This window comes from Microcaecilia unicolor, chromosome 4 (assembly GCF_901765095.1).
Source record: "Microcaecilia unicolor chromosome 4, aMicUni1.1, whole genome shotgun sequence".
Lineage (NCBI taxonomy): Eukaryota > Metazoa > Chordata > Amphibia > Gymnophiona > Siphonopidae > Microcaecilia > Microcaecilia unicolor.
Window position 1 is genome coordinate 352138193 of NC_044034.1, and position 22531 is coordinate 352160723.

Here is a 22531-nt window from a genome sequence, read left to right on the forward strand (position 1 = left end):
GACGGCGAGGACATAACATAGATTGACCTGAAAAGAAGCACAACTAAGTGAAAGTGCAGCCTGGAACAGAACAAAAATGGGTCTAGGGGGTTGGAGTTGGATTCTAAACCCCAAACAGATTCTGCAGCACCGATTGTCGCGTCGGATATCCTGCTAAAGGCAGTAGTGAGATGTGAATGTGTGGACTGATGACCACGTTGCAGCCTTGCAAATCTCTTCAATAGAGGCTGACTTCAAGTGAGCCACTGATGCAGCCATGGCTCTAACATTATGAGCCGTGACATGGCCCTCTAAAGTCAACCCAGCTTGGGCATAAGTGAAGGAAATGCAATCTGCTAGCCAATTGGAGATTGTGTGTTTTCCGATGGCGACTCCCCTCCTGTTGGGATAGAAAGAAACAAATAATTGGGCGGACTGTCTGTAGGGCTTTGTCTGCTCCACGTAAAAGGCCAATGCTCTCTTACAGTCCAAGGTGTGAAACTTGTCTTCAGCAGGGCGGGGGTATGAGGACAGGGAAAAAATGTTGGCAAGACAATTGACTGGTTCAGATGGAACTCCGACACTACCTTTGGCAAGAACTTAAGGTGAGTGCGGAGGACTATTCTGTTATGATGAAACTTGATATAAGGTGCATGCACTACCAGGGCTTGGAGCTCACTGACTCTACAAGCTGAAGTAACAGCCACCAAGAAAATGGCCTTCCAGGTTAAGTACTTCAGATGGCAGGCATTCAGTGGCTCAAAAGGAGTTTTCATCAGCTGGGTGAGAACGACGTTGAGATCCCATGACACTGGTGGAGGTTTGACAGGGGGCTTTGATAAAAGCAGACCTCTCATGAAGCGAACAACTAAAGGCTGTCCAGAGATAGGCTTACCCTTTACACGTTGATGATAAGCACTAATTGCACTAAGGTGAACTCCTACGGAGTTGGTCTTGAGACCAGACTCTAATAAGTGTAGAAGGTATTCAAGCAGGGTCTATGTAGGACAATTAAAAGGATCTAGGGCCTTTGTCACACCAGATGGCAAACCTCCTCCATTTGAAAGAGTAACACTTTTTTGTGGAATCTTTCCTGGAAGCAAGCAAGACTTGGGAGACACCCTCTGAAAGACCCAAGGAGGCAACTTCTAAGCTCTCAACATCCAAGCCGTGAGAGCCAGAGACTGGAGGTAGGGATGTAGAAGCGACCCCTCGTTCTAGGTGATGAGGGTCGGAAAACACTCCAATCTCCATGGTTCTTCGGAGGACAACTCCAGAAGAGGAAACCAGATCTGACGAGGCCAGAAGGGAGCAACCAGTATCATTGTTCTGCGGTCTTGCTTGAGTTTCAGCAAAGTCTTCCCCACTAGAAGTATGGGAAGATACGCATACAGAAGGCCTGTCCCCCAATGCAGGAGAAAAGCATCTGATGCTAGTCTGCCGTGGGTCTGAAGTCTGGAACAGAATTGAGGGACTCTGTGATTGATCTGAGCGGCAAAAAGATCCACCGAGGGGGTGCCCCATGCTCGGAAGATCTTGTGGACAACGCCCATGATGAGCGACCACTCGTGAGGTTGCATGACCCTGCTCAACTTGTTGGTCAGACTGTTGTTTACACCTGCCAGATATGTGGCTTGGAGAAACATGCTGTGACGGCATGCCCAAAGCCACATCCAACCGGCTTCCTGACACAGAGGGCGAGGTCCGTTGCCCCCCTGCTTGTTGGTGTAATGCATAGCAACCTGATTGTCTGTCTGAATCAAAATGATGTGGTTGGACAGCCGGTTTCTGAAAGCCTATAGAGCGTTCCAGATCGCTCGTAATTCTAGGAGGTTGATCTTTTCCTGAAAGGACCAAGCTCCTTGAGTGTGAAGTCCATCTACATGAGCTCCCCACCCCAGGAGGGATGCATCCGTCGTCAGCACTTTTTGAGGCTGAGGAATTTGGAATGGACGTCCCAAGGTCAAATTGGAGCGAATGGTCCACCAATGAAGGGAACTGGAAAAGTTGGTGGACAGATGGATCACATCCTCTAGATCCCCTGTGGCCAGGCACCACTGAGAAGCTAGAGTCCATTGAGCTGATCTCATATGTAGGCGTGCCATGGGAGTTACATGAACTGTGGAAGCCATGTGTCCTAAGAGTCTCAACATCTGCCGAGCTGTGATCTGTTGAGACGCTCAAGCCATGGACACTAGGGCCAGGAGATTGTCTGCCCTTGCCTGGGGAAGATAAGCTCGAGACGTCCGTGTGTCCAACAGAGCTCCAATGAACTCCAATTTGTGAACAGGGACAAGATGGAATAATTGATCATGAAGCCCAGAAGTTCTAGCACCCGAATAGTTATCTGCATGGACTGTAGAGCACCTGCCTCCGATGTGCTCTTCACCAACCAATTGTCGAGATAAGGGAACACATGCACTCCCAGTCTGCGTAGCGATGCTGCGACAACTGCTAGGCACTTTGTGAAAACCCTGGGCGCAGACGCGAGACCAAAGGGCAGTACACAGTACTGAAAGTGCCAAGTTCCCAAGCGAAATTAAAGATACTTCCTGTGAGCTGGGAGTATCGAGATGTGGGTATAGGCGTCCTTTAAGTTCAGAGAGCATAGCCAATCGTTTTTCTGAATCATGGGTGCAGAGGGAAACCATCCTGAACTTTTCTCGAACTAGGATTTTGTTCAGGGTCCTCAGGTCTAGGATGGGATGCATCCCCCCCTGTTTTCTTTTGCACAAGGAAGTACCTGGAATAGAATCCCAGCCTTTCTTCCCCTGGTGGAACGGGTTCGACCGGATTGGCCTTTAGAAGGGCAGAGAATTCATCTGCAAGTACCTGCCTGCGTTGGGAGCTGTAAGAATGAGCTCCCGGTGGGCAATTTGGAGGTTTGGATATCAGATTGAGAGTGTATCCTAACCGGACTATTTGAAGAACCCACCGGTCGGAGGATATGAGAGGCTACCTTTGGTGAAAAAATATCAACCTCCCCCCGACACTTTTCAGAGGCTATGCTGCACTGGAGCCAGTCAAAAGCCCATCCCTAGCTTTTGCTGGGGAACCGCAGGGGCCTTAGGCGCACGCCGTTGACAGGAACGAGCGTGCTGGGACTGAGCCTGGACAGGCTGCCGAGAAGCAGAAGTGTACCTACACCTATTATAGGAATAGGGAGCACTCCTCTTCCCTCCAAAAAACCTCCTAGATGAGGTGGTAGCAGAAGACGCCCGGCGGGAGAGAGAATCCATAGCATCATGGTGCTTCTTGATCTGATCGACCATGTCCTCTACTTTTTCTCCAAAAGGTGGTCCACCTTTTTGATGCTGCTTTTAACTCCTAACCCTTATTCACTTGTTCAGAATCCTTAATTTTATCATCCTCACTTTAATATTCCCTTATCTCTTGTTTGTCCTGTTTGTCTGTCCTAATTAGATTGTAAGCTCTGTCGAGCAGGGACTGTCTCTAATGTTCAAGTGTACAGTGCTGCGTACATCTAATAGCGCTTTAGAAATGATAAGTAGTAGCAGTAGTAGTAGAAGAATCTGAGAGGGCTCGAGAGCCGGTACCAGGCTGCCAGGAGACCGACGAATCGGCAGCTCCTGTATAGAGGGTGAGCGGTCCTCTCGGTGCCGACGCTTCTCGGGTGCCGAATCCCTTGGCTCCCCGGAGCTCTCAGTACCGCACATGGAAGATCGATGATGGTGCTTCTTAGCCTTTGCTCGACGCCAGTCATCGAGACTCCTCGGTACCGAAGAGGAGAACGTGGAATCCTCGCACCTCCTCGGGGCCGGGTCCGACGGTCAATCCCAGGGGGCCTGCATAGCAGTAGGCCTCGAGACAGGTGGAGACCCACTCGATGCCTCGCTGCTCCCAGCGCGATATGGTCGTTCAGCAGCCATTACCTGCGCTCTCGAAGTTGATGCTTCCCTCAACGTCGCCGACCTTGGTACCGATACCAATGCTGACGTCGAAGGACTGGACCGATCCTGCAAAGGTTTTTCACGTTGAGCCTCCTAAGACACTTGGGTCCGTTGTTTCATTAAAGAACACAGCTTACAAGCAGCTGGCAAACGATCGGGCCCAAGGCACTGGAGACACCACGCGTGGGGATCGGTACCTGAGATGGTCCGGTTGCACCGCTTGAAGCTGCTGGGTGTCCTCGATGACATGGACGGAAAAACGGCGGCTGCGAAATTAAAGGACACGAGTGTGCCAATTAAAAAGGCACAAAACAGGAATATAAAACCCGGCCGAGCAGCCTAAAAGCTGGCCGTGACGAAAAAAGAAGGAAACTTGAACTTTAGTGGAAAAAAACTAAAGAAATAAAGGGAAAAATAAACTTCTCTCTTTTTTTCCTTTCTTAATTCTGTGAAAACACAAAAAACGAAGAAGAAAAATAAGAAAAGGAAAGTGGTAATGCTACAAAAAGTCTCCTGGGCCAAAATGATCACAGCAGAACACCGTGTCACTCCAGACGCGGATAAAGTCCATAAACCGCTACTAAATGGACTTGAGAAAAATCCACAATTCCAGGAATAACATGTATAGAATGTTTGTACGTTTGGGAACCTCGCCAGGTGCCCTTGGCCTGGATTGGCCGTTGTCGTGGACAGGATGCTGGGCTCGATGGACCCTTGGTCTTTTCCCAGTGTGGCATTACTTATGTACTTATGAAAAAGAACCAACGATGTCACGTCCGTGCCGCGGGCGGGAAGCCGTTCGCGCATGCACGGTTCGCTCTGCCCGCGCGCAGGTGCGTTCTAGAAAGTTTTTGTTTTGCTTTAGAGATTTGCCTGTCTCCTGGGCCATCGCGGACGATGACCCAATCGTGAGAACAAGCAGCCTGCTTGTCCTCAGAGAAAACATCCTACCACCAAACATAAAATCAAATTATGTACAAGGAGTAAGAAATGAGGGGAATTAGGATAAGGCAAAAAGAGGAAAAAGAAATTAAGAGAAATGTAGGGTTGAGAAACAAGTAGGAGGGGTATTGGCGAAGAGAACACGAAAAGTGTGGACAGGGAGTATGGATGGGAAGGGATAGTGTGTACGTGTGTCTAGAAGGAGGGAGAGTGAGATAAGGGTGAGCTAGGTGCAAGGAGACTGGGAATTTCAGTGCTTCCCTTTTGGTCATTTGAATCCTCTTAATGTAAGCATTATCTGCTATGTTCATTTAAATATGGTCTGGCCAGTTGTGCCCATGACCCACCATGCTTTGATTTTCTTTAACGGTCATGGTAATATGTGCTGAATTGAGCACCTCCAATCATTTTGAAAAGTTAGCTCCTATGTTTACAGATACCAGAAAAACTTCAGTACTTGGATCAGAATTGATGCTTGTGGCATTCAGTGGTGATTTTCAAAGAAGAAAAGAAATCACCTAGAAACCCTAAGCCTTTCTGGGCCCCACTTTGCTTTTTCATTTAAAGGTTAAAAGAGGCATTATTTAGGAAAGATGTTAGAGAAAAAAAGTATGACATATGGTTTCAACCACTAAAAGCGTTTGATTTAACCTAATTTAACCTAATCTAAACTATACTTCTATACTGCATTAGCTGAATCAGTTCTATGTGGTTTACATAAACATCATCAAAATCAAGCATACCTGGGAAGAAAGTAATAGCACCCATTAGAAACTATAGTGCTCGGAGCAAGTTAACATTTCCAGAAGCTCATGAACTGTATTTCATATAGCAAAGGACTGGTAGACCTTTCTTTTTCTCAAAATGAAAATGTCCTAATAGAAGTAAATATTTAAAGTAGCTACTGTGATAAAATTCCCAAAACGATATAATACCACTGTATGTCTGTGTTAATAAAATGCTGGATTATGGTAGAAACTGTATTTTCAAATTAAACACCACCACTACAATTACATTAATGCTTCTACACCAGCACTTGCTCAAAAAGAGATTTGAAGCAGTTCACAGCTTGAAATACAATATAACTACACAAAACACCCCTAATACTGCCCAATCCGCTCACTAGGTGAGGGCCAAGCTGTATCGTGTATCTAAATATAAATGATCCAGACCAACCCCTAAATCCCCTACCAATTACAGTCAAACTCCAATAGAAGAAACAAAACAGGTCCATACGTCTGTACCTTATACTTCATTTTAGAGGGAAAAAAGCATTACCTTCTCCATGCTTGTCGGTGTACTGGAATGCCTGGACAAGACGGAGAGTTTCGTCTACTGAGCGGCCCACAGGAAGGTCATTCATTGTAATTTGCCGAAGGACTCCTTTATCATCAATAATGAAAAGGCCTCTGCAAAAATCATGATTATAAATATCAAGTGGTTTTCTTTTTTTTTAAGAAACAGAGCAGACAGGAGTCATGCCTCTGGTAAATTAGAGGCAAGGATTATATATATATATATATATATTACAAAACAAAGGCGTAGATATGGGTGGGCCATAGCCCCTCAACTCTGGAGTCAGGCTCTCTCAGTCAATGGCAGTGACCTACATCGACTACAGGAGAACTGAAGGTGGTGTCAACATTCACACTGTCTAGCGTCCATCCATATTAACTTCAGGTTTCACCAAAAACTCAGTTCTAGCTACACTACAGCATCAAAAGACATAAACCCCATTCTATGTATTGTGCTGAGATTTCTGTGCGGTAAATCGAAGTGTATTCCATAACAATGTGCATAACTTGGGGGGGGGGGGTCTTTTACTAAGGCGTGCTTACGATTTTAGCACGCGCTAAAAACAGGCGCAAGCTAAACGTTAGAGACGCCAATGTATTCCTATGGGTGTCTCTAACATTTAGCACGTGCCTATTTTTAGCGTGTGTTAAAAACACGAGTGCACCTTAGTAAAAGACCCCCCCTTAATTAGTTAACAAGCTAATCAGCACTGATAATTGGAAGTTAACAACCAATTATCAGCACTAATTGGCAATTAGAATTTACATGAACTTCTATCCAAATGTATTCTGTAACCTGATGCACATAAAGTCGCATAGTTGAAAAGTGGGTGTGGTTAAGGGCGTGGAATGGGTGAGTCGTGGGCATTTCTAACATTTATGCATGCTGTTATAAAATACAACTAGCTCCGCACCTAATTTAGGCATTGGGATTTACACCAGGTTTTACTTGGTGAAACTGACTGCGACTAAATTTAGTTGTGTGAATTGGCGTTCAGTGTATTCTATAAACTGTGCGGAAATTTAAGCTTGTTCTATAAAGTACACCTAAATTACGGTGTACTTTATAGATTACACCTAAGCGAATTTCATTTCAGCGCCAAATTTTTAGGCGCGATATATAGAATCTATTCTAAAATGTGAGTAGCCCTAAGCCTAAAGACAGGCGCAACATTATTCTGAAAATAAAATAAGTTGTTCCCCTTTATTAATACTTTCAAGCTACTTTAGGTTTCCGCATGGATAAAGTAATATGGTTACTGCTTGGGAAATAAAGATCAAACAAATTATGGGTTACCCTATTCACTAGACCAACGTAATATATTCATGATTAGCTTTCAAAGATCTCTATTCCCCCTCTCCAGATCAGTACAGTGATTTGTTTTCAAAAGCTTGTCACACAAATTAAGTTAGTCTAATAAAATGAGATAACCTATAACTTATTTGTTGATCTGTATGAAGAAACAAGCCTACACTTTGCGGAACACTCAATGCAAGCTTTGATCTTCTAGAATCTAATGAAGAGTGGAATAATCTACTGTTAGACTCTGAAAACTTAAAGAAATCTGTGGCTATTCAGACAGGAGAAAGGTCATGAACAAGGGGTATCTACAAAGAGAAAAACTTCTTTTAGAATGTCTCTATACATATATCCCTAGTTGGCTACTCCATGTTGACTGATTTTAGAAGTATCTTTTCGCTCTCTTTTAATCTATACCTTAGTTTTGGAAATTTAGAACTGTATACATCTTGCAATTTGAAAAGGGTTTTTTTTTAGGTTGTGCAAAGTATCATACATGTGAGATATTGGACCTCTTTACTGGGGCTTTTCATTGTTTCAAGACAATGCATTTGACATTCGTTTATTACAGTGGAGGAGAATAAAAAGGAAATGAAGATCTAGGTGGATTTGGGGTTTTCTTCCAATGGCTTTGGCAGTGCTTCTTGTTCAGCTCAGGGAAAGCCTCCTAACTAGAGGGTTTAGCTCAAATTGTGAGACCTCTAAACTGGAATACAGAGAGCATTATTGAACAGTCTGGCAGCAGGAAAATATCAAGGACTCTATATGCAGTTATACCCATCAACTTTATCATTTTATTAAACTAGGAATTTGAACAGTGTGCGCCTAAGCACTGAACAGCAACTGCATATGCTCACTGCTGTTTACACTAGATTACAGTTTTCATAAAACTGTTCCACCTAATGTTTTAGGTGACATTACCTGAGTGTGTGCCCTTGGTCTTCCAAGTATACACCATAATCTTTTGATATCTGATGAGTTAAATCTGAAAGAAGTGGAATCTGCAATGGCCCAAGTCCACCTTGCTTTCGTGGTGTATTAATCCTTTCAGAAAAGAGAGATATACAAATGTTTCACATTTCAAAGAGGAAATTATTCTGATTAAATACAGGAAAAACAGAATCCATAACACTGGTGTAGTTCTCCTAAAGGGTCTCATTTTCCCCTCAAAGGGAATCCTTAGGACCAGAAGCGTCTCTTTCTTATTTATTGTATTTCTAGACTGCCTCCCTGGCTTTAAAATAAAAAAGTCACCCAAAGTGGTTTACAACAAAATGGTGAAATGTATTCTTACCTGTTAATTTCCTTTCCTTGAGTCCGGATAGACCAGTTTACACAGTGGGCTATATCTTCCAACCAACAGATGGAGGGAAAGAAAGAACCAAACAGTTCCTAGTGACCTCAGCAATATAACAGCAGGGGCAGCCTGGAGCTAGGCAGTATTATCTAACAAAACTCCACTGCAGAAAGTAAAAAAAAAAAAAACAAGGATACCTCTGAAACCTTTGTAGGATCAATGATCAAACTTACAATACTAGCAATGAGCGGGAGTTCCAATGGGACCACAGCCCTGGTTCGCTGCAGCAAAAAACAAACAGAGTGGTATCTGTCTTCTGGGGTAGGATGGCGGACTGGTCTAGCCACACTCAAGGAAATGAAATTAACAGTTAAAATTAAATTTCACCAGTCCAACATATCAAATCTCATACATCCCAGTGAGAGGAAGACACCGCTCCCTGCACACCAACCTGCCAAAGGTGTGATTGCATCTGGCCCACTTAAAGTGAAAATGGCTCTTTTCACAGTCCTGGCCTCTGTTCCCCCCTCCCTTTTTTAAAAAAAATATTTTATGCTTCAGCCAGCAGACTGCCTGCAATCAAGCCAGTTCAAACATTTTTTTTTATTTTTAAGAGAGGCACAGAGGGTGGTGTGGTGTGGGGGGCCTGTAGGGCCCATGCCAGCGTCTAGAAGGGCACTGGCAAGTGTGCCTAGCTAAAGGAGCTAAAATGCCCAGAGTTCAACCAAGAAATGGCTCATAGACCAATGGGAGTCAGGCCTCCACAAACAAAAAAGCAGCTGCACCAGTCCAACCTGCACCATCTGCTAGAGGTAGAGAAATACTGACTAGCTCCAGGCTGTACCTGCTGTTATACTGGCGAGATCACTGAGAACTGTCTATTCTTTCTCTATCTCCATCTGCTGTTTAGGGGGGGGGGGGGGGTATAACTCACTGGTGTAGACTGGTCTAGCTGGACAAAAAGGAATTATTATTTAATGTTTCAAATTTCTCAGTGTTCCCAATAGCAAGTTGGTTTATAACTCATCCACTGGGAAACAGACAGAGAAAGAGCAAAGAATACATCACTGCAGCAGAAGACAACTGTTCTCTGCTCCTATTGTGAACATCATTGATTTTGGTGCTTCATGGTTGAGTATTACTGAAGACTAAGACACTCCATAAGTTCATCTGTTATGACAATATTTCCTAATTAAGGGGCCCTTTCACAAAGGCAAGGAAAGCCTACCACGTGATTGCCGTGCACCAATTTGGCATTACTGCTGGGCTACCATAGGAGCCCGGTGGTAGTTCCTGCCCCCACCATGTACCATTTCTGGCGCTTAAAAAATATTTTTCTTTTTTAAGCGCCGGGGGCTTGCCTGGCGCTAATCAGGAAGTGCCATGCGCTGCTCGGTTAGCACAGGAGCCATTACCACCTCCTAAATGGGTGGTGGTAAGGGGCCCTCCAGGAAATGGCTGCATGGCCATTTCCTTAAAAAAATCCAAAACAAGCAAACCTTTTAATTGCTGCGGTAAAAGGGGGCCTCAGCGCACAGCAAATCCACATGCCAATGCTTACCACAGGGCCCCTTTTACCACAGCTTGTTAAAAGGGGCTCTAAAATGTACTGTTCATAAATGTTGCCTTGAATCTTCTGGTCTGGAAATGAATGTCTCTAAAGAAGCCTTTCAGACTGTTTTCAGGATCACTTGAGAGATGAGCACTTGCTCCTTAAGAACAGTATGTCATCACCGACTACAAAGCAAGGCTTCCTAGGTTCTCAGCTAAATGCACTAACCATTAGGCTACTCATCTCACCTCTAGGGTTCAAAGTGGTTATTTTAGTTTTAAACAACTTTTATTGATGAATAGTTGTGCATAACAAATAACAAACACAATCTTTAGCCAACAATATAATAGTTCGATAAAAGGAACTTTAATATTTATAATAGAAGAAAAACCTCACCCCAACTGTAGCCCGCCAAAGTGGTTATTTTAATGGCATTTCCACCCTGATGAGCAGAAGGCTAGATTAAAAAACAAACCCGGGTCTCTACTTGGTAGCACATAAAGCAGGCTACCTAGGAAATCACTGTGGCCTAAGGCCTACTACCATCAAGCTAAATCACCTGACTGCCCAAACTTGACAGACAGGATCTGTAGGGCAATATTTTCAATTCTAACTGGTCAAACTGTATATTTTTATTACATATCTATAAAAAACAGGTGAAATCTCAAATGAAAAAAAAATTCAGTTTAACACATTTTTCTCTCAATGAATTACTGTGAAGTAACACTCTAATGGTTCACATATGAAAGTTACATACCAGGCTAGGTGTGTAAACTGTGAATCCACCGAACATGCCACTACTTCAGTGTTTATAGACCTGAATTCTTCAATCCTGTCACTGAAGGCGATAATCTCCGTTGGACATACAAATGTGCTTTAAGAAGAAGCAAAAAGAAATGGTTACCTCTTCAAACAGCACCAGCATTCGATGCCACCCTGACATTCCTAATTGCAAGGGATATGGTATAATCAAGATGGAAAACACTAACAGTATTTGTTATCAAAGCTTCATGAGAATCATCATTTATTTTGATCAAATACACGTATACAGAAAAATGTGTGGATATAAACAATGTCCCCAATTAAATTTGGTTTTCCTCATAAATATGCCTTATTTTGGTTTTCCTCATAAATATGCCTTATTTTCAATCCTTGCATTAGCTACCAAGTCACTTCAAGATCAATATTGATCATCTGAACGGCTTTGCAAAATGATGTTCCATAATACCTGACTACTGTTTGAAACATTTGTAAACTGTTGTCTTCCTCCCTCCACTTGGAGGGCATGCAATTGTCTATGCCCTCCATGAAAAAGGTTCATTTTTCAAAGACGGAAAGCTGCTTCTTTTCTATTGTAAGTCCAGTTGAGTGGAGCAAATTGCCTATTGAGCTCAGGTTGTTAGATATGGAAGAGAATCCGCCAGGAGCGGAGAACTCGAAACGCCCCACGGGAAACACGAAGGTTTGTAGAAAAAAGTGGGAGGTTGACCACGGATGCCAAAGACTGGAGAGGTATATACTTTAAAATAAATATTTGGTAAAAAGACTAGACACAAATATTGTGTTTCGGCCGCTGGTATTATGGGTCAGTATTTATCCTGGTCCATCTTGGGAACAAATATCTGCCTTCCCTCTCCTTGGGATTGGGCCACAAAATTGGCTGAATATCTGGAAATATTTCGCTTAAAATCTTCTCACACTTCTGATTCTGAATTCCAACTGCTTCCTCATCAAATCCTCCAGACTGCTCTTCAGAGGGAAGGCAGACTTATATTTGCTCCCAAGATGGACAAGGATAAATACTGACCCATAATGCCCAGCAGTATGTCAGACTCCTGATGCAGGCCTTGCGCCGAAACACAACGTTTGTGTTGAGTCTTTTTACCAAATAAATATTTGTTTTGAAGTATATACCTCTACAGTCTTTGGCATCCGTGGTCAACCTCCCACTGATGTCAGATATGGCCACTTTTAAACAGCTGAAAGAGTTCCTGTTTTCGTTAGCTTTTGCACCACCTTTGTGATTTTCTATTCTGTCTTACATAAGTATTGCCAAACTGGGAAAGACCAAAGGTCCATCATGCCCAGCATCCTGTTTCCAACAGTGGACAATCCAGGTCACAAATACCTGGCAAGATCCCAAAAAAGTACCAAACATTTAATACTGCATATCCCAGAAATAGTGGATTTTCTTGCTGTGGCAAGATTACATGCATTGGTTGGTTATAATTTTTGAGTGCACATGATTAATTTAGGTTTTAGTTATGTTTTACCTATGTTTTATTTTAGTTTATATGTTTAATGTATGTATATTTAAGTTGTACTCTACAGATTTTATGACAGGCAGATTATAAATGTTTTAATACATAAATATAAATACATTTCTAACACATTTAATAATTTATATACAACCAAGTGTCGAGATTGGCTCAGATCAAGACTAAGTACTGCTCTTGAATGTCTCATAGAAGACCCATGTTAAACTTGTACAGCGCTGCGTAACCCTGGCAGCGCTATAGAAATGCTAAGTAGTAGTAGTAACTAACTCTAGTGTGGCAATCAATTGAAAACACAAGAAGAATATAGGCAGGATTGATTTTAGGTGTAAACATTTTTATTGAACCAGATCAGACTAGACTAGAAGAATGGTCTAACGTTTGGCAATTAAAATTCAATGCGAAGAAATGCAAAGTGATGCACTTGGGGAGTAGAAATCCAAGGGAGACGTATGTGTTAGGCGGGGAGAGTCTGATAGGCACAGACGGGGAGAGGGATCTTGGGGTGATAGTATCTGAGGACCTGAAGGCGACGAAACAGTGCGACAAGGCAGTGGCTAGAAGATTGCTAGGCTGTATAAAGAGAGGAGTGACCAGCAGAAGAAAGGAGGTTTTAATGCCCCTGTATAAGACGTTGGTGAGGCCCCACCTGGAGTATTGTGTTCAGTTTTGGAGGCCGTATCTTGCGAAGGATGTTAAAAAAATGGAAGCGGTGCAAAGAAAAGCTACGAGGATGGTATGGGATTTACGTTCCAAGACGTATAAAGAAAGGCTTGCTGACCTGAACATGTACACCCTGGAGGAAAGGAGGAACAGGGGTGATATGATACAGACGTTCAAATATTTGAAAGGTATTAATCCGCAAACGCACCTTTTCCGGAAATGGGAAGGCGGTAGAACGAGAGGACATGAAATGAGATTGAAGGGGGGCAGACTCAGGAAAGATGTCAGGAAGTATTTTTTCACGGAGAGGGTGGTGGACGCTTGGAATGCCCTCCCGCGGGAGGTGGTGGAGATGAAAACGGTAACGGAGTTCAAACATGCGTGGGATATGCATAGAGGAATCCTGTGCAGAGGGAATGGATCCTCAGAAGCTTAGCTGAAATTGGGTGGCGGAGCAGTTGGGGGGAAGAGGGGGTGGTGGTTGGGAGGCGAGGATAGGGGAGGGCAGACTTATACGGTCTGTACCAGAGCCGGTGATGGGAGGCGGGACTGGTGGTTGGGAGGCGGGAAATACTGCTGGGCAGACTTGTATGGTCTGTGCCCTGAAAAGGACAGGTACAAATTCAAGGAAAGGTATACACATATGAGTTTGTCATGGGCAGACTGGATGGACCATGCAGGTCTTTATCTGCCGTCATCTACTATGTTACTATGTAATATACCAACAATAAAAGAATTATCTAAGTCGTAAATACAACGCCCCCCCCCTCCCCATCTAAACTGGCATAAACCTGAACAGAGCAAATCTAATAGCAAAGGAAGACAGTACCAAGCCAAACAGTATAATTCCTTTCACCCCCTCCCTCTCAGAGCCCCCACCAGTCAACAAAGCACAGAACCTTAAAATAATCAGCACCAAAGCCTAGTTTCTTATGGCTTCCAGTGACAAGAAAATAAATACTGAAGGTACCAAGAGAGATAAGGTAATTAAAGCAAACAATAGTATACTCCTACACACTAATCCCACTAGATTACAGCAGTTCAAAACCAGACTTCTGATTTTAGGTTTTAAAAAGACCCCTAATACAAAAGAAAAGCCAACATTCAAAGTGAGTTATCCAGGCAGCAACACCTGCTACATGGATAACTAGTGCCTACCAGGCCCAGTCAGTGATATACAGTGGTATTATACGGATAACGCTGATGAGTATCATTGTCTACCTCAGCATTATCTGGGTAGTGCCTGAGTGGTCACAGGGAGAAACTAAGGTAGAGCCGAAATTATCCAGGCACCGCTAATATTCAGCACCAGTATCCAGATAGCTATCCGGGTACTGGCTTTGATCATCAGGGGTACACAGGTAACATCCGGCAGCTGCCAATCATCCACAGATATTCAGCACCACTATCTGGATATGGCCTGGTGCTGATCATCATGGGTTAAACATTAACCCCTAGGTCAGGGAAGGGAAACCTTTACATACAGAGGGCTACATGCATGTCAGTACTAGCCCTAGAAAGCCACATTATATAATGTTGGAACTGGAAATGCAAAATACATTTTTATTTATTAGGTTTATGGAGTAACCAAAAGCGAAGGAAACAAACTGCTATTGTGATTATTCTGAAAATATTTGTGAAAAACAGTAAAATTGCCAAAACTCTGGTTAATTTTATTTATTGCATTTGTATCCCACATTTTCCCACCTATCTGCAGGCTCAATGTGGCTTACAGAGTTCTATTATGACATTGTCATTCCAGGATAGCAGATACAATTAGTGATGTACAAAGATTAAGTGAGGGGAAAAAAAAAAAGGAGAGTTGGGTGGGTAAGTATAAAAGATAGATTTTCTTGACCCATTGTGTTGGTGCAGTAGTTTAGTAAGGCTGTGGGTTTTCTTTGTAGGCCTTGTTGAAGAGATAAGTCTTCAGGGATTTACAAAAGTTGGTAATTTCGTCAATAGATTTCAAGTCAGTATACTTCCCATGGTCTCAGGGGCTACATAAAATTCAATGGCAGGCCGAATTTGCCCATGGGCTGCAGGTTGCCCACCCCACCCTAGGTGTTTATTGGTTAAACACTGAAAACAAAAAACCTGTCCTAGGACTCTTTGACCCCCTTTCCTTGCCTGCCTTGCACCCTCCACTGTTTTTGTGTCTTTTCTATGAGGATGAGTCCTCAGATGTACGAGTTTGTTTGACTCAACTAAAAAAGGTACCCAGCAATAGTATCTATACTGTAAGAACAGTTTATTTACCCTCAAATTACCCTAATTAGCTACAAAAAGCATTAGGCTATTCCTCTCACCTACAGGGTTCAAAGTGGTTATTTTAGTGGCGTTTCCATTCTGATAAGCAGAAAGCCTGGCAGAAGGCCAGACTGGAAAACAAACCCAGGTCTCTACTTGATAGCACAGAAAGCTAGGAAGTCACTGTGGCCTAAGGCATAAGAGAACCTTATGCCATCAAAGCTACATCATCCCTAGGTTTACAAATTATAAACCTTATGCCATCAAAGCCAAATCACCCCTAAGTTTACAAGTCATAAACACCTTAGAAGCCCTACATATTTACTTCAAGAATAATTTGTTTTTCATCAGTCATGACATCATCTGCCTATTCTGTCCAATTTTTTAATGCAAGGTCAAAAATCTGTTTAAATTGATTAAAAAAACAAACCATGCAGATTAACATATACCTTCTGAAATGGTCCTTTACAGAATGCTAAATTTGATGTTATATCTCCCAGAAATCTAAGACAGGGCTGAGCTATTTTTTAGGAAACAGTTCCTTTCAGTTCCAAGTGCATGGAAGTGCTTTCCAGGTTCCACCCAGCATTGAACTTAGGGTCCATTTTACAATGCGGGCTTACCGCTTGCTAAACAGAAAGTACCGCCAGACTACTGCAGCAGCGCGGTGGTATTTCCTACCCCTACCCCCAGCTTGCCGTCATAATTGGGCAGTGCCACCGGGTTAGCAGGGGAGCCCTTACTGCCACCTTAATGGGTGGCAGTAAGGGCTCCCCCCAAAAATGGTTGCATGGCCATTTTCTGCAGAAAAGAAAGACTACCCTTTGACTAGCTGCAGTAAAAGGGGGCCTCGGCGCACATCAAAAACACTTGCCGACGCCAGCGCAGGCCCCCTTTTGCTGCAGCTTGGTAAAAACGTGTCCATCTATTTGACTGGTTTAATACAAACCCACAACATAACAACAGCTGGCTGTAAATGCTGAGATGCTCATAGGAATATAATGGGTGTTACGGTGTTTACCAAGGTTTAGTAAAAGACTCCTAAAATTAATGGGCTGTGTTTCGGCATTAGCACGCGGCTAAGTAAACGGGGGGGGGGGGGGGGGGGGGAGAGAGACAATTAGCATCCCTCTGCTCTGTACTTAAAGTCACTTTTTCTGGCTTTAAGACTCATCTTTCATAGAGAAGATGAAAAGGCACAACCTGACCGGCCACAAACAAATCTTACGCAGGTGTTACCCCCCCAACAGATCAGTTGTATTACACTGAATTATGACAAGGATCACCTGAATAAGGGGACGCTATGATGCGACAATATCAGAAATCTTGTTTATGGTCCAACAGGGCAGTTTTGACTTCAAACATCAAATGCTTAAATATTGAAAACACACTCACAAATCAAGAGGGTAAAAGAAAAACACCAGATATCTGCCCAGATAATCTGTTAACTTCAGCTCTTTAAATTCACCCTTGATGACTGCTGTTCCTTCGAAGTAGGGTGCTGGCTTGGAAACTGGAAAGAGAAGGGGGAGGGGGGGGTGGGAAGAATATTTGAGTTATTAGTGTGGCAAAAAAGCCACCTGGGACCGCGCGATCGACTTGTCTGACGTGTCTTTCTGCAGAGAGCAAACAAGGCTCTGGGGAAGGTGTGAAAGTAAAGAACTGTAGTAACGTGTTACACAAACGGGGGGGGGGGGGGGGGGGGGCACCACTGGCTACCAGCAGCCTCCCCGAACCCCCTGGAAAATAATTCAGTACCAATCCCAGTATCCCCCCCCCCAGGCTCCATTATCCCTCACGCCACCTCAATTCCAATTCCTTCCGACCCAGCATCAACCACAGCAACCTAATCTCACCCCCCAGCACCGATACATTTGTCTGTCATTCCAAATTAAGTCAGTCTTCCCTTCCCAACCCCACCTACTCCGAGAGGGTCTCGTTAACCGTTCCTCCCAACCCCCCCCTCCCTCTTTTGTATTTTTCCTTAGTCCCACTTTCGAACGCAACGGTCGCCGCGGCGCCAGCTGTTATTAACCGCCTCCTCCACGAGAAACGCACTCTTGGCCTGGCTGAGGTGCAACGAATGGTCGGAGACGGGGACGCGGGACGCCTCCCCCGGGTACACCTGCCCCCCCGCGTAGAAGTGACATTCTTCATCCGGGCCCGCGCCTCGGCTGCCCCCACGCTGCTGCTTCTCCTCAGCCGCCTTCCCGCCCACCGCTAACAACAAGACGAGGCATAGGAGCGGCGGCGGCGACGACAGCTTTCGAGCTGGCTCCATTCTGTACTGCACGTCGTCGGTGAAAAGGGCCCGAGGAGGAATTGGGCGGAGGGAGCGGGAGCGGCGAGGCCCACAAGAGGCGGAGGAAGAAGGGAAAGCCCGCCCTGAGGGGAAACCTAGAAAAGAACCAAAGAGCCGCCTGAGTGAGGAGAAAAAAAAAAACAACGTAATTTCATTTTCCTGAGCTATAAAATAATGGGAAATATGCGAAACTAGTAAAGAAGGCCCGTTTCTGACATAAATGAAACGGGCGCTAGCAAGAGTTTCCTTGGAGTATGTATGTTTGAGAGAGAGTGTGTGAGAGATGAGTGAGACATAGAAAGTATGTTTGTGTGAGAGTGTGCGTGTGTGTCAGAGAGAGTGTATGTGAGAGACAGAGTGAGTGCCCCCGCACGCCTTCTCTCAGGACCCCCTTCTAGGATTACCAGTGTTGCCATATAAAAAAAAAATTCCCACCCAAAACAGCCCAAAAACTGCACACACCCCACCCCCGACGTCATCACCCCGCCCCTGCTGTCATTGCCCCGCCCAATATGTCACCTTGCCCCGCCCAATACGTCACCAAACCCCGCCTCTGTCGCCGTTAGCCCCGCCGGCCGAAAACCCGTCCAAAACCTGCGCGAAAAAAAAAACAAGCCCAAAAAAACGCAACCCGCCGCGGGCAAAAGTTTCCTGCGACGGGTTGCGGAAAACCGCCCAATTGGGCGGGAAAACCGCCCATCTGGCAACCCTGAGGATTACCATTTTTTGTCCTCATAAAAAGAGGACGCTTGCCCCGCCCCATTTCACGCCCTTACCCCACCCCTTTCATGCCCTTGCCCCGCCCCTTTCACGCCATCGCCCAGCCCCTGGTCGCCCCATCTTCCCCCCATCACCTTCCTTCCCCAGTCACCTCCCCTCCCCTTACGCTACTATCCCTGGTGGTCTAGAGGTACCTCTTCGCTCGGGGCAGGAAAGAAAGAGCCCCCTCTTTCCTGCCCGGAGCGCTGCTCCTAGCTGCCCTGCTGCATCCTGTGTGAGTCCGGCTCTCGGCGTTTCAAAATGGCCGCCGAGAGTTGAAGCAGCCTTGCGAGACTTCAACTCTCAGCGGCCATTTTGAAATGCCGAGAGCCGGACTCACACAGGATGCAGCAGGGCAGCTAGCAGCAGCGCTCCGGGCAGGAAAGAGGGGGCTCTTTCTTTCCTGCCCCGAAGAGCGAAGAGGTACCTCTAGACCAGGGATAGTAGCGTAAGGGGAGGGGAAGGGAGTCCCGCGCCCGCCTCCGCTCCCGCCAGCCAGCCCGTTTGTCCAGAAATCCGGACAAACGGGCAGGCTGGCCAAATCCGTCCGGACGCCCGGACATGTCCTCAAAAAGAGGACATGTCTGGGTAAATCCGGACGTATGGTAACCCTACCCCCTTCCCCCCTCTCTCAGGACCTCTTCCCCCCTCTTATGGTCTCAGGACCCCCTCCACCCCCACCTCTCTGGTCTGAGGACCCCCCTCCCCCCCATCCCATGCACCCACTGTTGGTCTTTGTGGCCTCGGACTGCAAGCAGGAAGTGTGCTGCAGGCTCTCCCCTTCATTATTGCTGCCTGTTGTTAAAAGTTTTTACCTGCTGCTGCGCCGCCAAGAGTGAAGGGGAGCACGGACGGACGCCACTTCAGAGTGCCTTTGCTTTGGCTTCAGTTTTTCAGCTGTTCCTGCGGTCCCGCCCTTCCGGAAACAGGAAATGAGGGCGGGACCAGAGGAACAGCTGAAATTGAAGCAAAGGCAGCCTGAAGCGGTTCAGCTGTCAGTCGCGATCGTGGGCTGTTGCTCGAGTGCTGTACCGGCTAACGCGTTCTGTGCTCCCATGGTCCCACGTCTCAGCCCTGTCTTCTTTGTTTTCGCCGCGCGCTTCCCGCCTCCTGGCTTGGAATTGTAGCATCTCCTGACGTCAGGCACGCAGGGTTCTGCTGTGGGAGAGTGACGTCAGGAGATGGTTAAAAACGCAGCCAGAGACATTGGAACGTTGGAGGAGCAAATTATTATATTAGATGGTGTTCTAAACTGCCTCTTTTGTTGCCTTGGGGAAAACACCGTCGATTTTTTTCCACCCTAGGCCTTGGTAGACTTCGAGGCATATTTTCAAAGCACTTAGCCTTCCAAAGTGCCATAGAAACTTTGGAAGGCTAAGTGCTTTGAAAATATGCCTCTTCTTGTCCTGAGACTCTTTCCTCCTTTCCGCCAGTCAGGCTTTCAGCTAGCCATAATGAGTGTGCATGAGATAAATTTGAAAACCCAGCTTATGCACCCTTCTCATGCATGTCAGTTGCTGTTATCTTAAAAACTCAAATGGAGTTTCCAGGTCAGGTTTGGGAAGCCTCAGACACTCCTGACAACCCTAAGCTTCCCACCCTTGTTCTAGGGACTGGCCCTTAACATTGCCAATGTTAAGGGACAGTCCCTAGAACAAGGGTGGGAAACTTGGTCCTGAAGTGTTGCTAGATGGCGAAAAATTTTCCAGCCCAAAAGTAGCCACAAAATAGCTTAATATGAATATTAATAAGGTTGATATGAGTATTGTAACCATAATCAGCATCAGCAGCATAATTCATAATCAGCATCAGCAGCATAATCATAATCAGCATAGTCATCATAAGTAGCATGTCATAACTAAGTAAATAAATAAACAGCTAGAAACTCTAAATGTAGAGCACCTGATTTTCATAACATCATGTCTGTTTTAGTAGCTCTTTACCAGGAGAAAAAAAAATCTCTGCACAAATATTACACGTGGTAGGGTGTCCCCTATAACCAGCCCCTCCAAAGGACACATTGGTTACGATTTATAACAAATTACTACTCTACCTATGAAAGGTTATTCCGTTATTATACTTCTTATGTGCACATTTGTATTCTGCACAAGCTGGCATGTTTGAAAATATAAACTAGATTAACCCTTTAGTGTCCAATGTTCCCATCAATCTGTTCCCATATGGCTTATTACGGGAACATTGGATACTTTAAATAAAAAAACTACCAACAATAAAGAATGACAAAGTGGATACAGCAGCTCGTAGGTTTGCTTGCTTTGTTTTGAGTGTACAAAGAACGATGGCTGAGCAGGGGAGGTGAAACAGACAAATCAAATTGGCTTCCACTTTTTGACTTCATCCGGTCCCGTCTCCTTGCTCTAGCCCTTGGTGGGTGCCCTCCCCGAACTTCCTGGTGGTCTAGTGGGGCAGGAAAGATCCCCACTCTTTCCTGCCAGCTGCACTGTTGCTGATCTTCTTGCTCCCACTTTGTCTTTAAAATGGCTGCTGACAGAGTAAAGACAAAGCAGGAGGTGGGAGCGAGCAGCAGATCAGCGGGCAGGAAGGAGTGGGGGGTCTTTCCTGCTTGCCCTACTAGACCACCAGGAAGTACTGAGGTATGATCGGCGACCGAAACCGATGCCAACCCAAATACTGCACGGGATCCCTCCACATCCCCAGTGGGGATTCCCCACGATGATATGTTGTGTTCATTGGGCCCCTGTCCCTCCGCTCCGGCTCCCTCCCCCCTTCCGCCCCGGACCCTGACTCACAATTTAAAGTCTCAGTCAGACAGACCCTGGCACTGTTGCACTTCTGGTGTGCTGCATACTGTCTTCTCTGCCTCCAGGTGCTGGGCCACGGGTCCCCCTCCTGATTATCTTCTCTCTGACTGTCAGAGAGCTCAGCAGATCATCAGGAGGTGAGTGGAGACCCGCCACCAGCCAATAACACAACCATCCCCCTAGAGTCCAGACTCCACATGCGGCGGGTGGCACCAAGCTTTTAAAGTGGGCTAGATCCTGGCTCCCTCACCAACCTATTGATCAAGTTTGACCAATAAGATGGTGAGGGGAAAAATCCAGCAACCCACGGCTCTCTCGGGAAAAACCACTCTAAAAACCACTACCCGGGAATTGGCAACTTTACTTCAGGGATGCAGCACAGTTGAATTTTCAGGATTTACCCAATGAATATGCATGAGATATATTTTCATACAATGGAGGCAGTGTATGGAAGTAGATCTCATGCATATTGATTGTGGAAATCCTTAAAACCCAACTGGGATGTGGGCCTCGAGGACCGAAGTTACTCACCTCTGCCATAGAAATTCCAAGAACCTCTCCCGTATTAGCTGGCTTGGAGATACTGTTAAGAAAGATACAAATTCTCTATTTCTTTATTGACTCCTGGTTGACCATGAAAAAGCATGTAAATACATTAGTAAAGAAGACATTTAAAGATGTTTCACCACACTAGGGGCTTCTTTTACTAAGGTGCACTTATTCCTGGCTCTCTTAGAACATGCACATGCTGTAATATCCAGGTAGTATAAAGCTCATACGTCAGCACACACAAGAAGCCTCTGCTCTTTTCTGAAATTTACTTTATTGAATAAATGTAGCTAATTTACTCACAGTTTATAGGAAGGAATTCAGAAGTCCGCCTCCCTGAGGCAAGAGAGATAAGGGTGATCAGGAAAAGCAGCAGGTAAACAAAGGGCTCAAACTCTTTGTTTCCTATCAATTTATGTAGTTCTCCCCCGACTCCCTCTGTTCCCACCCGCTGTTGTTATGTCACTGATATATGATATATTTTTTAAATCTGATTAAGATTCTAAACCGCTCAGACACACATTTTGATGGTCAGGCTAGAAAGTCCTTAATAAACTTGAAACTTGAACTTGAGATATTTGCAGAAGACAAGATCACTAGGAGTAAAGCTTATACACTAAGCAGGGGTGGCTGCAGTATGTATGGGACTAATTTTACACAATTCATTGCTCAC

General features: G+C 45.1%; 1 protein-coding gene across 1 annotated transcript in view; it reads right to left on the reverse strand.

Moving 5' to 3' along the window:
• PRDX4 (peroxiredoxin 4) overlaps positions 1 to 17796 on the reverse strand; it is a 32090-nt gene extending 14294 nt beyond the window's left edge. Inside the window, exons 1-5 of the mRNA XM_030202251.1 lie at positions 17524 to 17796; positions 16861 to 16978; positions 11034 to 11150; positions 8349 to 8471; positions 6111 to 6241 (exon numbers count right to left, since the gene is read on the reverse strand). Of these exons, the coding sequence (XP_030058111.1) occupies positions 6111 to 6241; positions 8349 to 8471; positions 11034 to 11150; positions 16861 to 16978; positions 17524 to 17746 (712 nt within the window). The 5' untranslated portion in view covers positions 17747 to 17796. The remainder of the gene's footprint in view (positions 1 to 6110; positions 6242 to 8348; positions 8472 to 11033; positions 11151 to 16860; positions 16979 to 17523) is intronic.
• Positions 17797 to 22531: the final 4735 nt, after the last annotated feature.